The 18786-nt window shown below is 37.2% G+C and overlaps 1 protein-coding gene across 4 annotated transcripts; it reads right to left on the bottom strand.

Moving 5' to 3' along the window:
* Positions 1 to 10: 10 nt before the first annotated feature.
* LOC107218687 (voltage-dependent T-type calcium channel subunit alpha-1G) lies at positions 11 to 18124 on the bottom strand. Of its 4 annotated transcripts, none has more exons than XM_046738756.1 (34): positions 17056 to 18124; positions 15246 to 15357; positions 15005 to 15138; positions 14783 to 14880; positions 14047 to 14218; positions 13853 to 13956; positions 13613 to 13788; positions 13411 to 13503; positions 13118 to 13296; positions 12889 to 13046; positions 12515 to 12768; positions 12235 to 12441; positions 11926 to 12055; positions 11512 to 11807; positions 11268 to 11419; positions 10950 to 11153; positions 9622 to 9742; positions 6227 to 6382; positions 6005 to 6139; positions 5635 to 5913; positions 5379 to 5518; positions 5086 to 5223; positions 4771 to 4945; positions 4357 to 4685; positions 4060 to 4252; positions 3805 to 3954; positions 3303 to 3683; positions 2999 to 3212; positions 2645 to 2906; positions 2415 to 2545; positions 2185 to 2334; positions 1807 to 2099; positions 1551 to 1737; positions 11 to 1457 (listed from the first exon to the last, which is right to left on the bottom strand). In XM_046738756.1, the coding sequence occupies exons 1-34, from the start codon at positions 17361 to 17363 to the stop codon at positions 532 to 534; spliced, it is 7137 nt and encodes a 2378-aa protein (XP_046594712.1). In that variant the 5' UTR covers positions 17364 to 18124; the 3' UTR covers positions 11 to 531. The 4 variants fall into 4 exon arrangements, with proteins under 4 accessions (XP_046594712.1, XP_046594710.1, XP_046594711.1 ...); XM_046738754.1 differs by lacking the exon at positions 9622 to 9742 and adding an exon at positions 6711 to 6867; XM_046738755.1 differs by lacking the exon at positions 9622 to 9742 and adding an exon at positions 6711 to 6867 and having other exon boundaries at positions 3020 to 3212.
* Positions 18125 to 18786: the final 662 nt, after the last annotated feature.

The following is an 18786-nucleotide window of genomic DNA, read 5'->3' as shown; positions in this document are numbered from 1 at the left end:
ATTGCAATAAAATCTCTTTTATACTTAATGATTGTATATAGTTTACAATTGACATTATAATATATTACTAAATTATCTAATAAACACTCTGTCATAATAAATAAAGTACTTTGATTTACAGTAATTAGCTTAGTAAAGAAAGTGTAATTGCTAAATCGTCACATAATACACTTTTTTTAATCGCTAAGAAATTTTCATAAATACATTCTCTAATAGAGCTCTGAATACGTAGGTATAATATCTCACACCCTTTACGTTTTCACCAACAAAACAGAGTTTCAATAAATGTAACAGGTTTATCTTTTGCAGAGCAAAGAATATTCTGTCTGTCTTTAAATGATATAACAATCTTCCAATAACATTTTAGTATACTTTTCACCTACAAATGCACAATAGACACATTAGTTCATGTTTCGGATTGATTGATTAATTGATTGATTGATCGATTGCAGAAATAAGCTTCGTAATCCGAAGCTTAACGGAAGTAGAAATTATTCGTTTCAGAAAAGTTACAGGTACGACGAAATGCTATTATGGACTATTATTGGTCTGTGAATTTTTCAGATCTTCTTTGGAGCTTGAAACAACGTCTGTATCACTTTTTTTTATCAGAGAAATATTCGACATTGCTCCTAACGATCTTTTTCTACAATCTCTGCCCTCTTCCCCATTCGTCACTTTATCCCTTTCGCTGCTTTGTGAATCGGTATCGTCAACGTAAATCCTAATATCGTGTTCAACATTGGAAACAGCTTTGTTCTCGATCTCTTCCCTCGCATAAATGTGATTGAAACTGTTGGTCTTTGATACAAACCCTCCTTTACCACTCACATTACTACATTTCAATTTGGACGGCCTCCTCTCATTTATTACAGACTGTACATCCAAATCGTGATCCAGAGGCAGTTTTTCCTCTTTCGTACCCGTTTCTCCCTTATTTTTTACTAAATTATTACCATACGCGTTTGGTGCTAACAGATTTGGCAACTTGCAGCTTAGACTTGCATCTAGAGAAGATTGCGAATCATTCGATTTTCTGTGCTTCGAAAGATGCTCGCTATTACGTAAAAGGTAACTAGAACACTTAGGTATGAGATGAGCATTTGCGTCTCCGGAACTAGATTTGATAGGTGGCCTCCTCTGGGAGGATTCGTGCGATGCACTATTAACTGTAAGGTAGCACTTGTCTTCAGCCACATCAGATACAGCGGGTGGATGAAGGTACTTTGTGCTACCAAAGTTTAAAATATGATTCTGTGATATGATGCGTGGGACGCTGAGATTGCTCGCAGGCTTTATCACCTCGGCGACCTCAAAATGTATTGGCGTAGACACGATTGGGAATAGTGAACTTCGCTGATGAGTATGGAACGTCTGCCTGCGTTTCATTCTATACTTAAATGGTTTGTTGGAGCGACAGCTTGATCCTCTTCGTTCATTGAAAGTTATCGATAAGTCTGCAAATACAATAGTAATAGCAAAAACCAAATTATGTACTGGTGACTGATGATGGACTACCAGAAATAACTATAGTAAAATCAAATTCTCACCGTCTTTATTACTGTCCTTTTCAGTGGGCGGGTTGTACGTGAAATTAGCAGGCAGTGAGCGAACTTTAGATAACCCTGGCCTGGTGTTCAAACTTTCATCGTTTATGTCTTCCTCGTCCAATAGCTCTTCTTGCTCGGCAGCTAATTCTCTTTCTAGTTGAGTTTCCATATCGAGCTCATCTTCCATCTGTAATGAATTTGTGGGAAATAAAATTTGCCACTGCTGAGCACAACGGCGTAAAATAATTTTGCATACCTGTTTGTGACTCTCTTCTAAATGCTTCATTAATACAGCAACAACGACATTTACAAGAACGAACTGTGCCATGAGAACAAAAATAACGAAAAATATTGGTGCAATAATTGTGCTGACGCAACAATTCTTAACGCAATCTGTTGCATCGTCACAATCATCCCTAAGAGTGTCTTTCATAATGCCATTCCAATTGTCGCCAGTTGCTACCCTGAAGAGAGTGAGAAAAGCCATTCCGAAATTGCTGAAGTGGGCGTGTTCGCCCAATCCTTGGCAAGGTATGTCATCACTGCATTCTATTGGAAAACGTTGCAAGTTGTTAATTACTCGATTACATGAAAGTTGAATAAATAATTTGATGTTTCCGATTTCACACTTTACCTAATCGACCAAAAAGCTCAACTCCCAATGCTGCAAATATGAAAAACAGAAGGAAAAAAAGTAAGCCTAGATTTCCGACTTGGGGCAATGCTTGCATAACTGTGTCCAGGAGGGCACGTATACCCTTTGCCATTTTAAGAAGTTTCAGAACTATAAAGAAACAATAATTTGTCAGTGATAATCAACGTATTTCAATGATGTATTACGAGGAAAGCGATTGGTTTTTTTACCTCTTGCAATTCGCAGTACTCGCATCACACGAATTATAGTTGGATTTATCGGTATTATTTTGGACTCCACTTCTTCAAGAACTATTCCGACTATCGACAGTATGACTATCCCAACATCCAGCTGATTCCACCTACAATATTCGATGATAGAATTTTATTTGTCCTATTACGTGTTGAAATACATGAAGCAGTAAAACCTAGCAAGATAATGTAAGAAATTGATACTTTACTTGTCTTTCAAATACAAGTGCAGTCCGAGAGCTAAGAGTTTCATGAATGATTCGAGGATGAAAACGGCGGTGAAGAAGTAGTTGAATATTTTCAAGGCGTAAGTCAGAGCTTTGGGCATCATATAGAATTCCATTGCCATAGTTACGACATTAAGACCAATTACAGCTGCTATCGCCAAATCGAAATACTTCGAAGTGACAACGTTGTGAACGAATAGTCGAGACTTTGAATAATTTGTGTAATATGGAGGCTCGTGCATTTCTGAAAAAATCAGAAACAGCAACTTATTGGACTTCCATAGTAATTTTAACAAAAGATAAATATCTCTCGAAAGAAAATAAAAATTACTAAACCTTGAAACCCAAAGTGCTTACTGCGTCTTTTCTTCTCCATTTGAAGAGCTCTCTTCGCAGCTCTCCTAACACGCTCTTCTTTTTCTTGTTCCTCCCGACATCTGTGAAAATTCTCAACGACTACCCCAACGAACATATTCAGCACAAAGAAACCAACTAATAAAATAAATGCAATGAAGTAGAGTAACCTCCATTCAGAAAAGTTCTCTACAGGCTGAAATTAGAGAAAAATATTTCCATGTTATACTAACACCATTCATTTATTTATTTGTAAAGATGAATAGACCAATCAAGCCGCACTTACTTGTTGATCAACACCAACGGCATCCAGGCCGGTATACATTATATTAACCCATCCATCACGGGAAGATAATACGAAAAGTGACATTAGCGCTTTTCCGAGATCATCAAAATTGTATTTACGATTGACCCATTGGTTTCGTTTGTCGGCTAGACAATCTGTCTTATTGCGAACATTTTTCAAATCTGGTCCTTCACAATAGTAAAATGCGCCCTTGAAGAGTTGTACGCCTAATATACCAAATATCATGAAGAACGTGCAGCATATTAGCACGATGTTTCCGATAGGTCTCAACGATGATAATAACGTTTGAACTACTAATTTTAATCCTGGAGCTCGATTTATTACTCGGAGAGGCCTCAAGGATCTCAGTAATCGAAATACCTGAAATACAGATAGCGTTTAATTAATATTAAGTAGTAGATCACCTATTGTTTGGAAAGTACTTGATAAATAATTCATTAAAAACCAACCGAATACGAAGCTTAAAGTATGATTTACCCACCCTCAAAATGCCAAAGATCTTCGGACTGCTTTCAGATATCAAAGACATTAGTAGATCTACTATGGATATTATAACCAGTGAACCATCCATGATATTCCAGCCCGATGTGAAGTAAGCATCATATCCATACAGCATACCAGATGCTACGACCTAGAAATCCATAAAATTTATAAATATAATTCAAGATTATTTGTAAAATGACATGGCGCGTAACGTCATAGTTATGTTAAGCCGACGGTTTTTACATTAACTTACCTTCACAAACATCTCTGCTGCAAAGACAGCTGTAAAAACGTAATTGGCCGAAGATAAAAAGATCCGCTCGCCACTGTTGGGAGGTATATTCGGTCTTTCCATTGCTAATGTTATACAATTTAATCCTATGAAAAGGAGGACCATGTTATCGAACCATTTCTGTCCTACAAACCAGTGGCAGAGCTCTCGAAACCTATGGAGTATGAAATGGTAAATTATGTAACGTAATTCTAAGCTTGCCAACTGATCCACTAGTGTTAAACAACTTTTTTCAAGTCCAGACTGAAACTTTGATACCTATTATGTGGTGCGAAAAGATATAAAGAGAAATCGTCTCTTTCTTTCAAACATCCCTTCGGTTCAAAGAACATGAATATTTTTTTTATTTTTTCAACACTAGATATGCTGCCATTGCCATTAGATTGTGCAGCTTGTTCGTCGAGTTGAGAGTCCATTTCTTCGGAAAGTTGTTTGATCTGTGGTAAAGGTCTAGCTTCGATGGATAAATTGTTTATGGTTCTAGCAGCTGAATTTAATGCATTTTCATCTAACGGCGTTTTCTGAACATGCATCTGGTCATAACTGCTCAATGAATTCTGGCGAGATAAATCGCCGATCCACCTCATCTGGAATTAGAAGATATAGTATTACAGCGCAATGAATTGAACAGTAGGCAACAAACAAAATGAACCAAAGTTAAGACTGTCCTACATTTGAAGTTGTATAATGCGCAATCGAAGAGCTACGACTTTTGGTAGAATTATTTGGACTAATACTGCGATTGTTAGCAATATGGTTCCGATTGTTTGGTGTATCGCAGTGCGTATCATTTCTTATCGACCCATAAAGGTAGCCTCCATTGCAATTAGTATAGTCTCCATAATTTCTACAACAGAAAAACGTTTATACTCAAATAGACCTGATCATAATTCAACTGAACTATACCGCAAAACTGATTAAGCAGTTTAAAAGTGACGAATTTGTGTATCAAAAAAAGTAACACTGAACATGCAGTAAGATACTCACATAGAATTTGATCGCATGGTGTTACGTCCATTATTAAGAACAATAGTCTGTCGACTATCGTCGTCGCACTGACTTTTCTTACGTCTCAGGGATGGTCGAGACAATCGCCAAGAATACCCTCTTTGTATTCGTTGATTGCTATAATTAGTGATTAGCACAATTTATGACAATATTATTATGTGCCTGTTAGTTACAATGCGACTTAGCACACTCCACCAAAGATTTTATGAATTGGCCATTGAAATGAGTGTAACTAATATGATAAGACACCAATTTCTTCAAACTATTCGTACCTTGGATTCGAATCCCGAGTCGGCGACGGATTAATAACGGCCACAAGACTGATCCGCCTTGAAAGTTGATTTGGAGCCAGATTGTTAGTAGCAAATTTGTTATCCATTGGCTTAAGTAAGCCAGGTATGCTGCATTGACTCTGTGAACAGAAAGCCACGATGAATGCTCAGGTCATCATCAATCGTAAAGTCATCGAAATTTTCCAGTTTCTCAAAGTTATACCATGAACGATATACGAATATAAACAATACATACAGCGGATCGATCGATTGATTCAATTGAAAGACTTGGATTCGTGGAGCGGCAATTAAACTCTCTGTATCCAGTATCTAGCGTTGTATTAGGAGAGTCTTGAGGAGTAGCAGCTGTATGGGTAATTACAGGCGGCTGTATGCCCATCATTTTACTTTCTTTTTGGATATTACATTTAGGCTCATTTATCGGATGTCTCCATATCGTATTCTGCTTGTCCTTGCTGCAGTTGTCTTTGTACTTTCGTAATTCCTCTACACTTTGCCAAGAGTTCTTTTGATCCTTTAAAAAAAAGTGATGAATTTGTGAAAACTGTGGAAACAATTATGAATAGCTTCGATCTGATAATTATGATACATGTGATGCTGTTCACCTGTGTGTAGGTATCACTGTCAGATACTGAATGTGATTGAGAAACCCTCGATGAATCTCCGTCACTGCTGATTCCAGCTTCCTTTGCAGCCAGCCGTGCCATTTCTCGTTGTTCTCTCTCCCGCCGTTCATTTCTCTGGAATGCATGAAAAATAAGTAGGTGATAAAATTTTCTTGATACAATTGCTGGGTGAAAAAATAAATGAGAAATATAATAATATACCTCGGAAGAAAAGCCTTCCACCAGAATCGCGACCAACAGATTAAACAGAACGTAGTTACCAAATGTCATCAACGCTACAAAGTACAATGCTGCCCAGTGAGAGGTTTTCTGCATTCCGTTGAACAACACTACGTTCCAATCTTCTTGGGTAAGTATCTGCGTGAAAGGAGAAAATTTTCAGATATCCGATGGTTTTTATACCTGTGCAAATAGTCGGATATCGTGGCTAAAGTTCAATGAAAACAACCAACTATATTTTATATGATACTGGTCTCCATAGCATGCACTCTTGTACTTAATCAATTGTACATGGAACGCCACAATGACGGAAACAAAAAGTAAAAAATCAGTTTTCTTTCGGCCAAAAACGAACCTCGACTGGAAATGTTCCATATTGAATTTGTAATACCGGCAATACCTTGGATGCAAAAATTACAAAAATAATATACCTTTAACGTCAATAAATCTTATGAAACAGTGGTACCTGGAAAACGGTAACAGTGGCCCAGAGGATGTCGTTGAAGTGTTTGCGATCACAGCGACACTTTGGGTCGTGCGAGACCACTTCGATACAGGTGCAGGGCCGACTCCGGTCCACCCACATGCAAAACTTACCCCCGAACAGGTACATCCCTAGGATGCTGCAACCGAGACAATCCCATGGCCTAAAGTTCCGTCAACATTGGCAAATTCACAAGAAGAATGTCCCCAAATTTTTGCCCTTGTTGCAAGTTACAATTTTACATATAAGTATATTCACCGATCTTCTTGATAGAGCGTGCGATATTCATGGAGTACATAAGTAACAGACGAATCGCAAATACGAAAGTTACGGTATATTAATAATGACTAATTTAAATCAAGTCCAATATATGGAGACACTCCATTCTGTATAAAGCGAAATATCTAGTAAATAGCATAATGATTTCACTTGAAGCTGCATATTTGTGATTTCAGAGTCAAATTCTGGAATTTGATGATTTGTGGAAGAAAAGCAAGACAGTTTGCAATTAGAAATACATAGATGGTTTTAGTACAAGTAATATTAACATTACTGCAGGAGTTGAGCCGCTAAGTCACCCTACGATTACGACCTAGGTATAATACGTACAATTTTTATATTACGTGCACATGAAGAATGACCAAGATTTTTTTTTTGGTTTTTGTTGTATTAGATACGTAATTACTTTTCCTAACTGGAAGAATTCTACTATGTAAATGAATTATAATATTTTGCCCAGTTAATATGGCAGGAAGGAGTTGTGGCCCAAGTTGCGCAATCGACACAAATTACCATCGTCGTCTAACGAACAACAAGTGTTATTGGTTCGGCTTGTATCATCAGTTTTCTCTATTACTATTCTAATATTTTCTTGCAGTAATCCTTAGAACTAAATTCAGGGAGTGTATATATTATGTGAGATTTGTACAAACAGCTTGATGTCACTTGCTTCTACATTTTTATTTTTTTTTTTGTTTAAAGTCATTTTCTGTTAAGAGAAGCTGATTCTGCACGTTTCCGAATTTGTAAATCATTACGCTATAATTTATAGATTTTTTCCATTTCATCGAAATGCCAGTAGTTGTACAACATTTTTATTTCAAAGAGAGTTTTTTTTTTTTTTTATTATTGTGATTCATTTCTAATAACGTTCACTTATTTCGCCAATCATGCTAATTCAGGGAAAAAATATTCACATCTTCGTACTCATTTTTTTTTGTTTTTTTTTCTGAACAATATGGTCAATACTCATTGGTATAATGTATGTATTCAAGTGGGATGGGATTATATGCTTTAAAATATGTATACCATGAGGAGGTATTATACTATGAGAGATAAAAACAAAAATGAGACAGGAATAGAGTATATGAATTTACTCATTCTCTAAAATAAACAAGATGATACGCTACAGATTGAGATAGAAAAAGTATAAATAAAATGACAACATAGTAAGATTAGAATATTACTCTCAAGATTGAGTTTGCATGCTTGAGAACTAAACAACAGATACTGTGATACTTTATTTATTAAAACACTTGGAAGAATCTACAGTTTAACTATCTATGAAACTTTATCATAGAAGACAAAATCTATAACTATAAATTTAAATAATAAATACCCACCACCCAATATAACAAAAAATTGCAATTAGTGCACAATAAAACGTGGTCAATTATAGTGCGATACACAGTTGAAATCACTAAAAAATTTCATACGCATATACGGTAAACGAATTTTAATCTATTTTTGAAGCGTCACTGCTGCAAGATATTCTCAGGCTATTATAAATTACAATATGTCTAAGAAAATCAAGAAATCGACAGATTTGGAATCTCGACGATATCGCAATCTATGCAATTTTAGTACCAATATCTCAATCATGACAAGGATTTACGAGTATTTTATTAAACCGGTCCAACATAAGTCTGAAATTTTTTTTGTTCAATTCTGTCTTTCCCTCGCACATAGCAGAGTTTCTACTTGTCGTCAAACCAAACTTGACATTTCACATAACGTTGCTTAACTATGTATTCCATTTTGCATTCAATGTGAGTCTAAGCATGAACAGTGAAGACTAAAACATGGGTTTATCACAGTTGCTGAATTGACACGTGGCATAATAAATAACGTAGGTAGCAATGTATAAGCAAGATAAATTCCTATGCAGCTTCCTACTACTTGAAATCCATATGTCAACATGCTCCATACTGTGAACGTGACTAAATTTGGAAAATACAAAAAAAAACAAAAAGTAGATGAACATACTACCTGAATAGGTGAAAGCAATTATATAAAAAAAAAAGATGCTAAAATAAATGTGTACTCACCATTCAGGAGTGCACAATAAATCACATGAAAGTCAGAACGCTATTTAAGAAAATTTTCATTCAAGTTTTTTAAAGCAGCGGTGCATCATTCTCGGAATAAAAAACTTCAGATATTTGATAGATGGAAAAATTCTATACAAAGAATAGGAATTTTAAAGTTACAATGCATTTACTCATTCAATTTCAAAGATTTACCTACATTCTATGATTTCTAGGAGCGTAATGTCAAGTTTATTGTAAAATTTGCATCCGATTGAAAATCCACAAGTTCGTTTGATCGATTAATTCTTAATAATTAAACCGAGATAAAATTTAGATCAGTTTTGAGAGAGATTGAAAAATGATGTGTAAACGTTGGTAGCTCAAAATACTTCAGTTACTAAATGCTAGAGCATGCAGAATAAGAGCAGATAAGAAGAAAGCGAAAAAAGATATATTTAGTGCCGAAAACATGCTAAACGTATACATTACCTTATTCTTTGAAATCATAAGTATATGCAGTGCTGTACCGAGTTTAGCTTTTAAAATCAAATTATGCTAGCCCTAAGCTGAAAAATATCCTGTACCTGAAATACTGTGACAATAGCCCAGAGTAATGAGTCAAAGTTTTTCCTATCACATTCGACTTCGGTGGTGCCTTTCATGGTTTCACAGAATTTGCAACCGAACAGGTTCATCCCAAGAATACTATAACACAGTGAAATGTGTGATATATTTCCACCTTAATAAAGCGTATATTCATTGATCAGTGAAAAATGAAACGTACGGATTATATCTTTTAGGAATGATCTACATAAGTAAAAGTTTTATCGTGTGTATTTACAAGCCATTGTTGCACCGTGGGTTATAAATGTAACGTGCAGTTTCTATAATATTCCACATTTTACCTTGCATACTTTGTATAATACAGTATTGACAGAACAACTCTCTTTGATAATTAATTCATTCAATGTTGTTTCTTTTCCTACATGTAACAATTCTTTCCATTCTAATTCCTCGAATTGTAAAATTCCAAATTTACGTATGTGCCCAAACTTCAAGTTAAACGTTTGAATCAGCGTGAATAAGAACCTTGCAATATTGTTGTTAATTGACGTGTGCTGTGTTTGAAAAAATATGTAGTGTGTGTTTAAAGGAAAATTCGTATCAGGCTCTATAGCAGTATTTTCGCCAATTGTATCCCGGCAAATGACAAACGATACGATAACAGGCCCTGAATTGGTGACCATATAGGCCACTGAGGCGTTTAGATAGCAAGAGTGACAGAGGAAGGTTGAAACTTAGAGTATAGCAGTTTTCAAACTTGTCACTAGACATTTCCAGCATAAAAGCACCATGCACACATGTAATATTGAAAAAAAAAATATATATATATATATTATATTTGATGCCTTAAGCCGCGAATAGCAAGAGCCACCGCAGATGTGCCAACAACACCGTCATTACCAGTACATCATGTCAAAGTAGCAGTAATTAGGCACTGCAATAAAATAACTGCCCACACCAGAGAACTTTGGTTGAAATTATTTGCATCTCTATTAGTTTCTAAGTAGTATATAATCACTTCATACGACATTTAAATAATCACTTTGCACTCGTCATCATAATATAGTGAAAAAAATAGTAGAGAGAGTAAATGTATAAATAAAGAGAAAAAAATGATTTAAGAAGTTTAACAAAGTATACTCTTTGATCAGCAACAGGAATTGGGATGAATGGAAGGTATCGAAGATTGGAGTATACCAGATATCACTAACAACAGCTAACATGACTGTATGAACTCCCCTGATACATATGTAGAAGATTAGGTCACATTATTTATAAATAATACGCACATTTTAGGAATTATCAGTTGCCCTGGCATAAAAATTAAATTCAATATAATGGGACTTACCTGAATATAAAGATGAAAAGGATTAAAAGGGAAAAAAATATCGCAACGTTATCCATCGTCCTGAGCATGACGAACAGCTGCCGGCGAAGATTGGGCAAGAAGCGCACAAGCTTCAAAATGCGCAGGAGGCGGAATGTGCGAAGGACACTCAAGCCGGAGTTTCCTTCGCGCTCCCCATAATAGGTTTGACAGAGCTCTATAACACTGTTTTCAAAACCAAGAATTATTTTGAGGAACATTATCACCAAAATTATAATTGTATCAACATTTCAATACTACTGAAAAGTGTAAATTATGAAAGAAATCATCACTAATCACCTTAGTACAACAACGACACCATCAAATACATTAAATCCGTTACTGATATATCCGAAAGGTCCTTCTGCTATCATTTTTAACAGCATTTCAACGGCAAAAACAGCAGAAAATACTATGTTACTTATTTCCACAATTATCGTCAATTCCTCTGGCTGAAATTCAAGAACGTCACGTAATCACCTTTTGTCCAAACGCTACGTATAAATTTGAACATGGTACCGAATTGTAAAATGTCTAGAAATACCTGATTATGGTATTCAATGCCCATACTGAGGGTATTTATCAAAATAGCCACAAGAATACCCTGTTGAAAATACTTGTTCACCACAAGTTTCTTGACCCAGCGCTGAATGCATCGAATCACACAAACGCAGCAACTCCCTGTTGCTTTGAGGACTTTTCTAGTCTGTGACTTTTGCCATTTATCATTATCTTCTGCCCAAGGTTGATCATTTTGTACTTCGCAACAAGAACAGTTGTCTGCATCAGGGTTTAGCCATTGCGTCGGATCGGTCAATACTATACGTCGGTCCGATATACCTACGAAATAATCAAGCATTTCTAACAATTCTCATTTATATTTGCAGGTACGTGTGATTTGTCGCGATATTTAAGAACCAATTTCACCGATCAACCTTAGATCGTGGACAACGTTTACCTTTGGTTAATGAATTTAGAAAAGAGTCCAGAGCTAATTGACCGGTTGGAAGAGCAGCGCTGAGAGCACCGCTAAGAGCAAGTAGTTCTTGGCAGGTCATCGCTTCGTTTTGTTCCAAGTCAGTTTGTATCTACGATTGATTAAATACTAGTGAAAATTGTGTTAGAAATATTTTTTTTCTTATGTAAAACAGTTCACTGTGTCTAACGATGTAGAGTATCCAATATAATCTGTTTAAGATATTTCACTTTATACACCGTTGGCTGTTTCTCGGAATAATCAAGTAACTATTTAGCAAAGTGAACTTACTTGCAAAGTTGACTGCGGTGTTGACCAAACATTTCCATCTCCCGTCTGTGTCATTTTTTCGCTCGAACATATATTTCGTTCTCCCACGGCTGTAGAGCCTGGCAATGTATTAGCGCTGCCGCCATGAAGCAGTACAACATCGTTGAACATGACGCTACTTCGTCGCCTGAAGTTTGGTAATATCGGACTGGCGAGAGTGTTGTGAGTCTGAAACGCATAAGTGCATTCAAAAATTGCACTAAATGTAAGTTTATGTAATCAGTAAACATGTATAAGTCACCTCCGTTGGAACAATGTTGCTATCACCAGGAGTTGATAAAGATAAAGGAGGATGATGAAGACTCGGGTGGCAGGGAATTGCAGAAATTTCTACTTCGGAGGTTTCTGGACTCGCATGAGGTGCCAGCATTAAACTACCACTTTGATCTAGAACAACTCTGACACTGCTCGTCACTGCCAATTCACCACCATTTTGTTCTTCATCTTCAGCCAGCGGTCTGTGATACGGACATCGTCTGTGATGTTGTCTCTTATCTGGAGGGATAGAGAGCTTAGAAAATGCGCGCTTTTATTTTCAATGAATCGCGTTTAAAATTAGCATCGACACGTTCATTCGACTCAACGTCTTTATAGATCAGGACTGTGTGTACTTGCCAGATGATCTGTTCATTTGAATGGCTACTGTGCGCGAGAGACTCGGGCTTTGCTCCCTCAGTAGCTTCTGTTCCCGTTTCTGTTGTCTAGTATACAAGTAAAGTCGATATTTCTTCATTAATCTACGTTTACTTCTACGCCACAAATGGGCAATGTATCTGTAAAAGAAATAAATCATTTGTAAGCGAATTGGTTGATCTTTTATAATTTTTTTCAAAAATTCTCTCACTTTACAATCTCTGCATAGCATGTAGTCGGTTCAGAAGTATTTATCGAAGAAGCTAGTGTGCTGGTAGAGTGAAAGCGGGCACGTTCGAGTCTCATACGTTCCAGTTCTCTTTTTTTTGTTTCCGAAAACTGTGTCGCAATTACGACTAAGCAGAGGTTGATCATAAAAAATGATCCGATCTGCAAAAAATATAAATACATGTGTACGAATGTTCAATTGATCTGTAACGTAGATTTTAACGCATGACACAGGTTGCTCGATAACCCATGTCTCAAGCTATGACCCATACTCACGACAATCAGTAGGACAAAGTATATCCAATCCCAAAACGAATGTGCATCTTGTACATAATACATTATGTCTGTCCAACCCTCCAGGCTGATTACCTGAAATTTTCAGTAACACACGTTTTACAATAACGTACCGAGTTTGCAGAATTATTGTTACATTTAAACTTGCAGAATATTCTAAAAGCACTGCAAGTACGATACTTACAAGAAAAATTGCAACCCAGGCGAGTCCGATGTTGTCAAAAGATATAGTACCTTGAAAAGGATTGTTACCTTGCCCTTTGCACTCTGTGTAATAGAAATTCCAATTCACACAAGAATCATTACTTATAAATGTAATATTACTGTTTGGTAAGGCTGTGTTATTGCATATCAGGTCCCCTGTAACAATACCTCATGATTAGTACTGAAAACTTTCATCTATACCATATCTTTTTATACCCACCAATTTTATGCGGTGGAAGATTGCTGCACGAGTGCATACCACTTTCATCTGGACGTGAACATATGTAATCCTGATCTTGATATTCAAAGTATTTGGATAAGTTGCTGGAATGAGATGGTAAAATATAACTAACTTTTTGACAGCAGTTGTTGAACAAATTTTTACTGCTCTTAAACAAAAACATTTTTACGTACTCAGGGTATTTAACATTGGGAAGAGCTCTGAGAAAACATCGTTGTCTCAGGATTCCTTCCCACAATTGAACGCCTACAATACCAAATATGAAAAACACAAAAAAGCATAGAAGAAGAACGTTTCCGAGCATCGGTAGCGTGTCCAACAGCAGCATAACAAGTATCCTCATACCTGAAAAGAAGAAATATCATTTATAAAATTATTCAAATTTCTTCAGACTCAATTATCAATCATTCTGTCCTCGTCGAGGATGAAACTACATTAGCCATTGATTACACGGGCACAGCAGGAATATTTTTTTTATACAAACATACATCTGTGTCTGTGCACATACGTGATGTGATGTAAAAATACATAGGTAGTTCGAGTTTGCAGGGAACAGCAGCTTGCCGCAAGCTAGTAAATATGAAAACTTTAAAGCAACAGAAGTCAGTCAGTACTGACCAAGCGACGTGTAAAGGCCAGAGCACTTTCTTTTGCCTTGTATATACAGAGGTAAAAATATTTATAAACTTGTTTTAAATATTATAGAAGAGATGAAACGCCTGCAAGGCAAGCATTTGCGATTGAAACAAGGCCAGCTGAGGGCTAGTCACAGATCCCACCGAGCTTGGTCTTCAAGGACATTCGCTACCAGTAATAAACTTTCCAGGCGGAAAGATTCCATTAAAAAAAAAACACGTGTTAGTTATTTCAGCGCGACGATTCAGAACAATTCACAACCGATATACTCACTGGGTATCCTGTTGATCGCACGCAATGGTCTCAGTACCCTTATGGTCCTTATTGCAGATAGACTCATATTTTCAACGTTCAAACAGTATTCTAAGGCTCTGAAAAGTGGATAGAAAATCAGCATAACGATCAGATGAATCAAGATATCGATACTTCCAGAATTAGATTACAAAATTCTTTTAGACTTGATAAATTTTTCACTGTACAAATAACGAGGCTTACCCAGCTGCTACTATAAAGAAGTCTAATCTGTTCCACGAATCCGCCAAGTAAGTTCCCTTGCCGTAAATCCCCATTGCAACAATTTTGATAGTCATTTCTAACGAGAAGAAAGCGAAGATGATATCGTCAAACATCTGTAAAGTACAAAGCGATGCAAGTGTGAATACATATAAATTGTTTCATGAGTATATACATATAAAATTGTGGAATTGTTATACATTACTATTATATCAATTCATACTTGTAATATTTTGCAGCGATTCGTAACACACTCATCGTCGACGCAAGGCTGGTACATCCCCAAAGTGATGCAATTTAGAAGGATCACCATCATGCTTATTCTTTCAAACCATGTGATTTTTTTAATAAGAAAAATATCATGGTATTCAAATTCTCCTAGCTCCATTTGATATGAGTAAAATTAAATTCTCTTAATCTAGTATATCTTCAACAATTTAGATACTGCAGGAGAGAACGGGCTTCGTTTAGGGGTAAACAGATTTCATAATTGCGTTAAAACAAACGCATCTATAATTATAAATTTAAATGGTCGTAGGGTGAGTTGACGACGATTCGAAACGCGGGGAATCCCCGCCGGATATAAGTCAAGTGGCACAGCGACGCTCGCTGCCTTGAAACACGCTTTGCATGAGTAAGAAACGTTTATATTCGCGTTCTCCTGAATTATTAACATCGTTCGATTCTCCATCATTTCACCTATAAAACGATTTACGCCTTCAACTGTGTCGAATCACCTTTTTTTACTCTTTCTTAACGTAACGATTCATTTTTACGAAAAATCATTATTTCGTAACTATAGGATAATTGCATGAAATTGAATGATATATATTTTTAAAAAGCAAAGCGTACGTTTAAATATTTTCGAAATTGAACTCCTTCAAAAAAGTTTTAAATTTTCAAAATCAGTGATCTTCTTTTCAATATTTCGTTACGTTAACGTCGTTAACTTGAATCGCGTTTCTTTCTTCGTTCCTTCAATACCTATACGAAGTTTTGAAAATATTGAAAAAGTATACTTGCGATAATATTACGTTTGAACGATATTGAGAAAAAAATTCCGTAGAATCATTGTAATTCAATATAATGTGATTCCTCGGACATTTTCGTTTCGTGCTAATCAAGATACTGCAGTATAGCAAATAAGACGCGCGGTTTCTTGATCCTTGAATGCCTGCTTGATCGTATCATCTGCGACGGATGGAATCCAGGTACAGTGCGAATTAACGTACCCGCGAATTAGATCGAAATTTCAAGCCATGTACATACGTGTAACGTCCACATATGACGTGAGCACGTCGTATATACGTCAGATAGCCGATATTAGTTCGGAAATAAAACTAGTATATCTGTATGCACGACCCAGGTATGTGAGTATGTGTGTGTTACGTATAAATATACATATATCTATATATATATATATATATATATATATATACACGTATACTGCACAGCCATCGCGCAAATACGGAATATCGAACTAGCATGCCAGAAGCACGCGCGCTCTTCACAACTCACCTAGATTATTATCATACGTACACACGCATAAAATTCACAGGTACTGGAAATATGAAAATTTGCTATACTGGATATTACTTCCAGTTTTCGGATAAACCGAAGCCTTCGTATAACCGAAACTGTACGTATGTAATACGTATACACTTATCGTAACGAGAATCGAAGCAAATTTTATCCTTTTATCCCCCACAGTTATAATAATAGGCGACGGTTCCGATATCGGTGTAAGACGATCAACGTTTCGTTTGTATAAATCGTTTCGCGCGTTCTGCAGCATACCTTGTTGGATGCGTGCATGCACGCTAACACGAGGTGTACAGGTATAGAATCAACAGCTCGATCAGTATCGTGATAAATTCATTCGTCGGACGCCCAAGTAAAGTGGGAAGAAATCGCAATGCCGAAGAGTCACGCGACGCGCAACATCGCTTGCTCGGCCAGGTTGTCAATCGGGAAAGCGTTCATCGGCGTGATTGCCTCGCGAGTTAAATTAAGGTATTCGGTGAAAAGGATATGGATTCGTGATGAGAGCTAGACACCAATTGCGCGGGCGTGTCGTTTGGTCCAGATAACGTAAGGCGATCGGAGCGAATCCTGGATACGGTAGATTATTCCCCTCGTCGTCCTCGTCCTCGCCATCCTCGTCCTCGTCGTCCTCGTCGTCCTCGTCGTCCTCATCCTCGTCCTCGTCCTCCCCATCCTCGAGATCACTCAACTCGGCAACGTCACTGTCCGAATTATCCTGACCAACGCTGTCGTTGACACAGCTGCCTTTTGCGGCGGAACGATATCGATACCCTTGAGGGTAATGGTGCACCGACATTATTCAAGCCCTGGTATTGTGGCTCTCACCAACTTTCGCAGCCCCGTCGGACGTCGTTAAAAGCCCAAGTTTCGCTCCCCGGCTGAACCACCCTTCATCAATACCCGACGGTTTGAAAATTCGCCACTTCTTTATATTATTACTTACACGCGGTAGAGGAATTTTGAAAAAAAGAACGTTGCGACAAAAACCGTTGAAAAAACCTCCCGCACTGATCGGTATACAAAACTGTCACCGTCCGATTAAACTTGTATCGAAACGAAAGTTCTAATTACATTTCAATCGGCAAGTATATAATGTATTTATAGAAGTTAAACCTCGGGAGTTCAGTTTCCGATTGATGAAGAAAATATCTGTCTGTTCAATAGTTGAAAATTATTCGATCGCTGGTTAACTCTTGTCGCAACGAACGTACATATTGTTATCCTTTCGTCCTCTTGTTTTTGTTTCTCTTTGTCAGGCAGGGATAAAATTGATTGATTTTCAGTCCAATGTTCCGAGATGATTAACTGCCATTGGATGCACGCGCATCCCCGTCTCTCATCCTTTGCGTACTAACTATATCGACGCCTCGACGCCGCGGAACGACGTCGTCAACCAGCGAGCGAAAGAAGAAACGTCGAACGTCGAGAGGGTCGACGGGCAACGCATGCGCCCCTTAATTCCTTCTCCACATGCATACGTACCCACGTTACATACGCGCGTTAGGATACGTTGGCCGACATATCCACCCTGCGTAAACACATATGCCATTTGACGATATTACACGACCGCTTTTATATCCCCAGCTCTGTACGCGCGTATGCATGCGTCGATGTACAACGCTTGTGCAACGTTTTCACCCGACGTCTCCGAGGCTAGGCGCCTCTGCATCCTCTGCGAGCTTTTACCCTTTCCTCCCCCCTCCGGCATCTTCGCGGGTTTTCCATACAATGTCGCTTATCCCGTTTACCTACGCCGTGGGAAAATTCTTCCGATTGTCATAACGGATGATCGACCGCGGATTTTAATCCCGTCCTGGTGAAAATGATTTATACGATTTTCTAAGTATTTTCACGGAAATTGCAACATTTCGTACGATTGTGTACAAAAAATTGTAAATATACTGTAAATTTATCATAAAAACTTGTAGATTTTCACGAAAATTTGTATTTTTTCGTTAAAAAATCTACATAATTAACAATTCTTTGAGAAAAACTACACATATTTATAATTTTTTTACTAAATAATACGAAATCGCCCAATTTCTGTAAAAATTCGTAGTAGCGGTAGAAATTTTCACCAGGGCGAGCTTTTATAATGCATTTTGCTGATTACACGAAGCAGGAGAGTAAGCGATCGATTTTTACTATAGGTTTACCAAAAAACATATACACGGTTGATTATAGATGAACTAAAGAGGGTTGCGGGGGAGGGGGAAGGG

This window comes from Neodiprion lecontei, chromosome 4 (genome assembly GCF_021901455.1).
Source record: "Neodiprion lecontei isolate iyNeoLeco1 chromosome 4, iyNeoLeco1.1, whole genome shotgun sequence".
Lineage (NCBI taxonomy): Eukaryota > Metazoa > Arthropoda > Insecta > Hymenoptera > Diprionidae > Neodiprion > Neodiprion lecontei.
The sequence above is the reverse complement of the archived record's forward strand: the minus strand, read 5'-3'. Positions and strand labels throughout refer to the sequence as shown.

Excerpts from the sequence above, each read along its gene's own strand:
- LOC107218687 (XM_046738754.1), bottom strand. The coding sequence starts at position 17,363 with ATGTCGGTGCACCATTACCCTCAAGGGTATCGATATCGTTCCGCCGCA. Across the intron at positions 13,789-13,852 it reads TCTTCCACCGCATAAAATTG|GGGACCTGATATGCAATAAC; the intron begins GTGGGTATAAAA and ends GTATTGTTACAG. Across the intron at positions 3,684-3,804 it reads AGATCTTTGGCATTTTGAGG|GTATTTCGATTACTGAGATC; the intron begins GTGGGTAAATCA and ends TCTGTATTTCAG.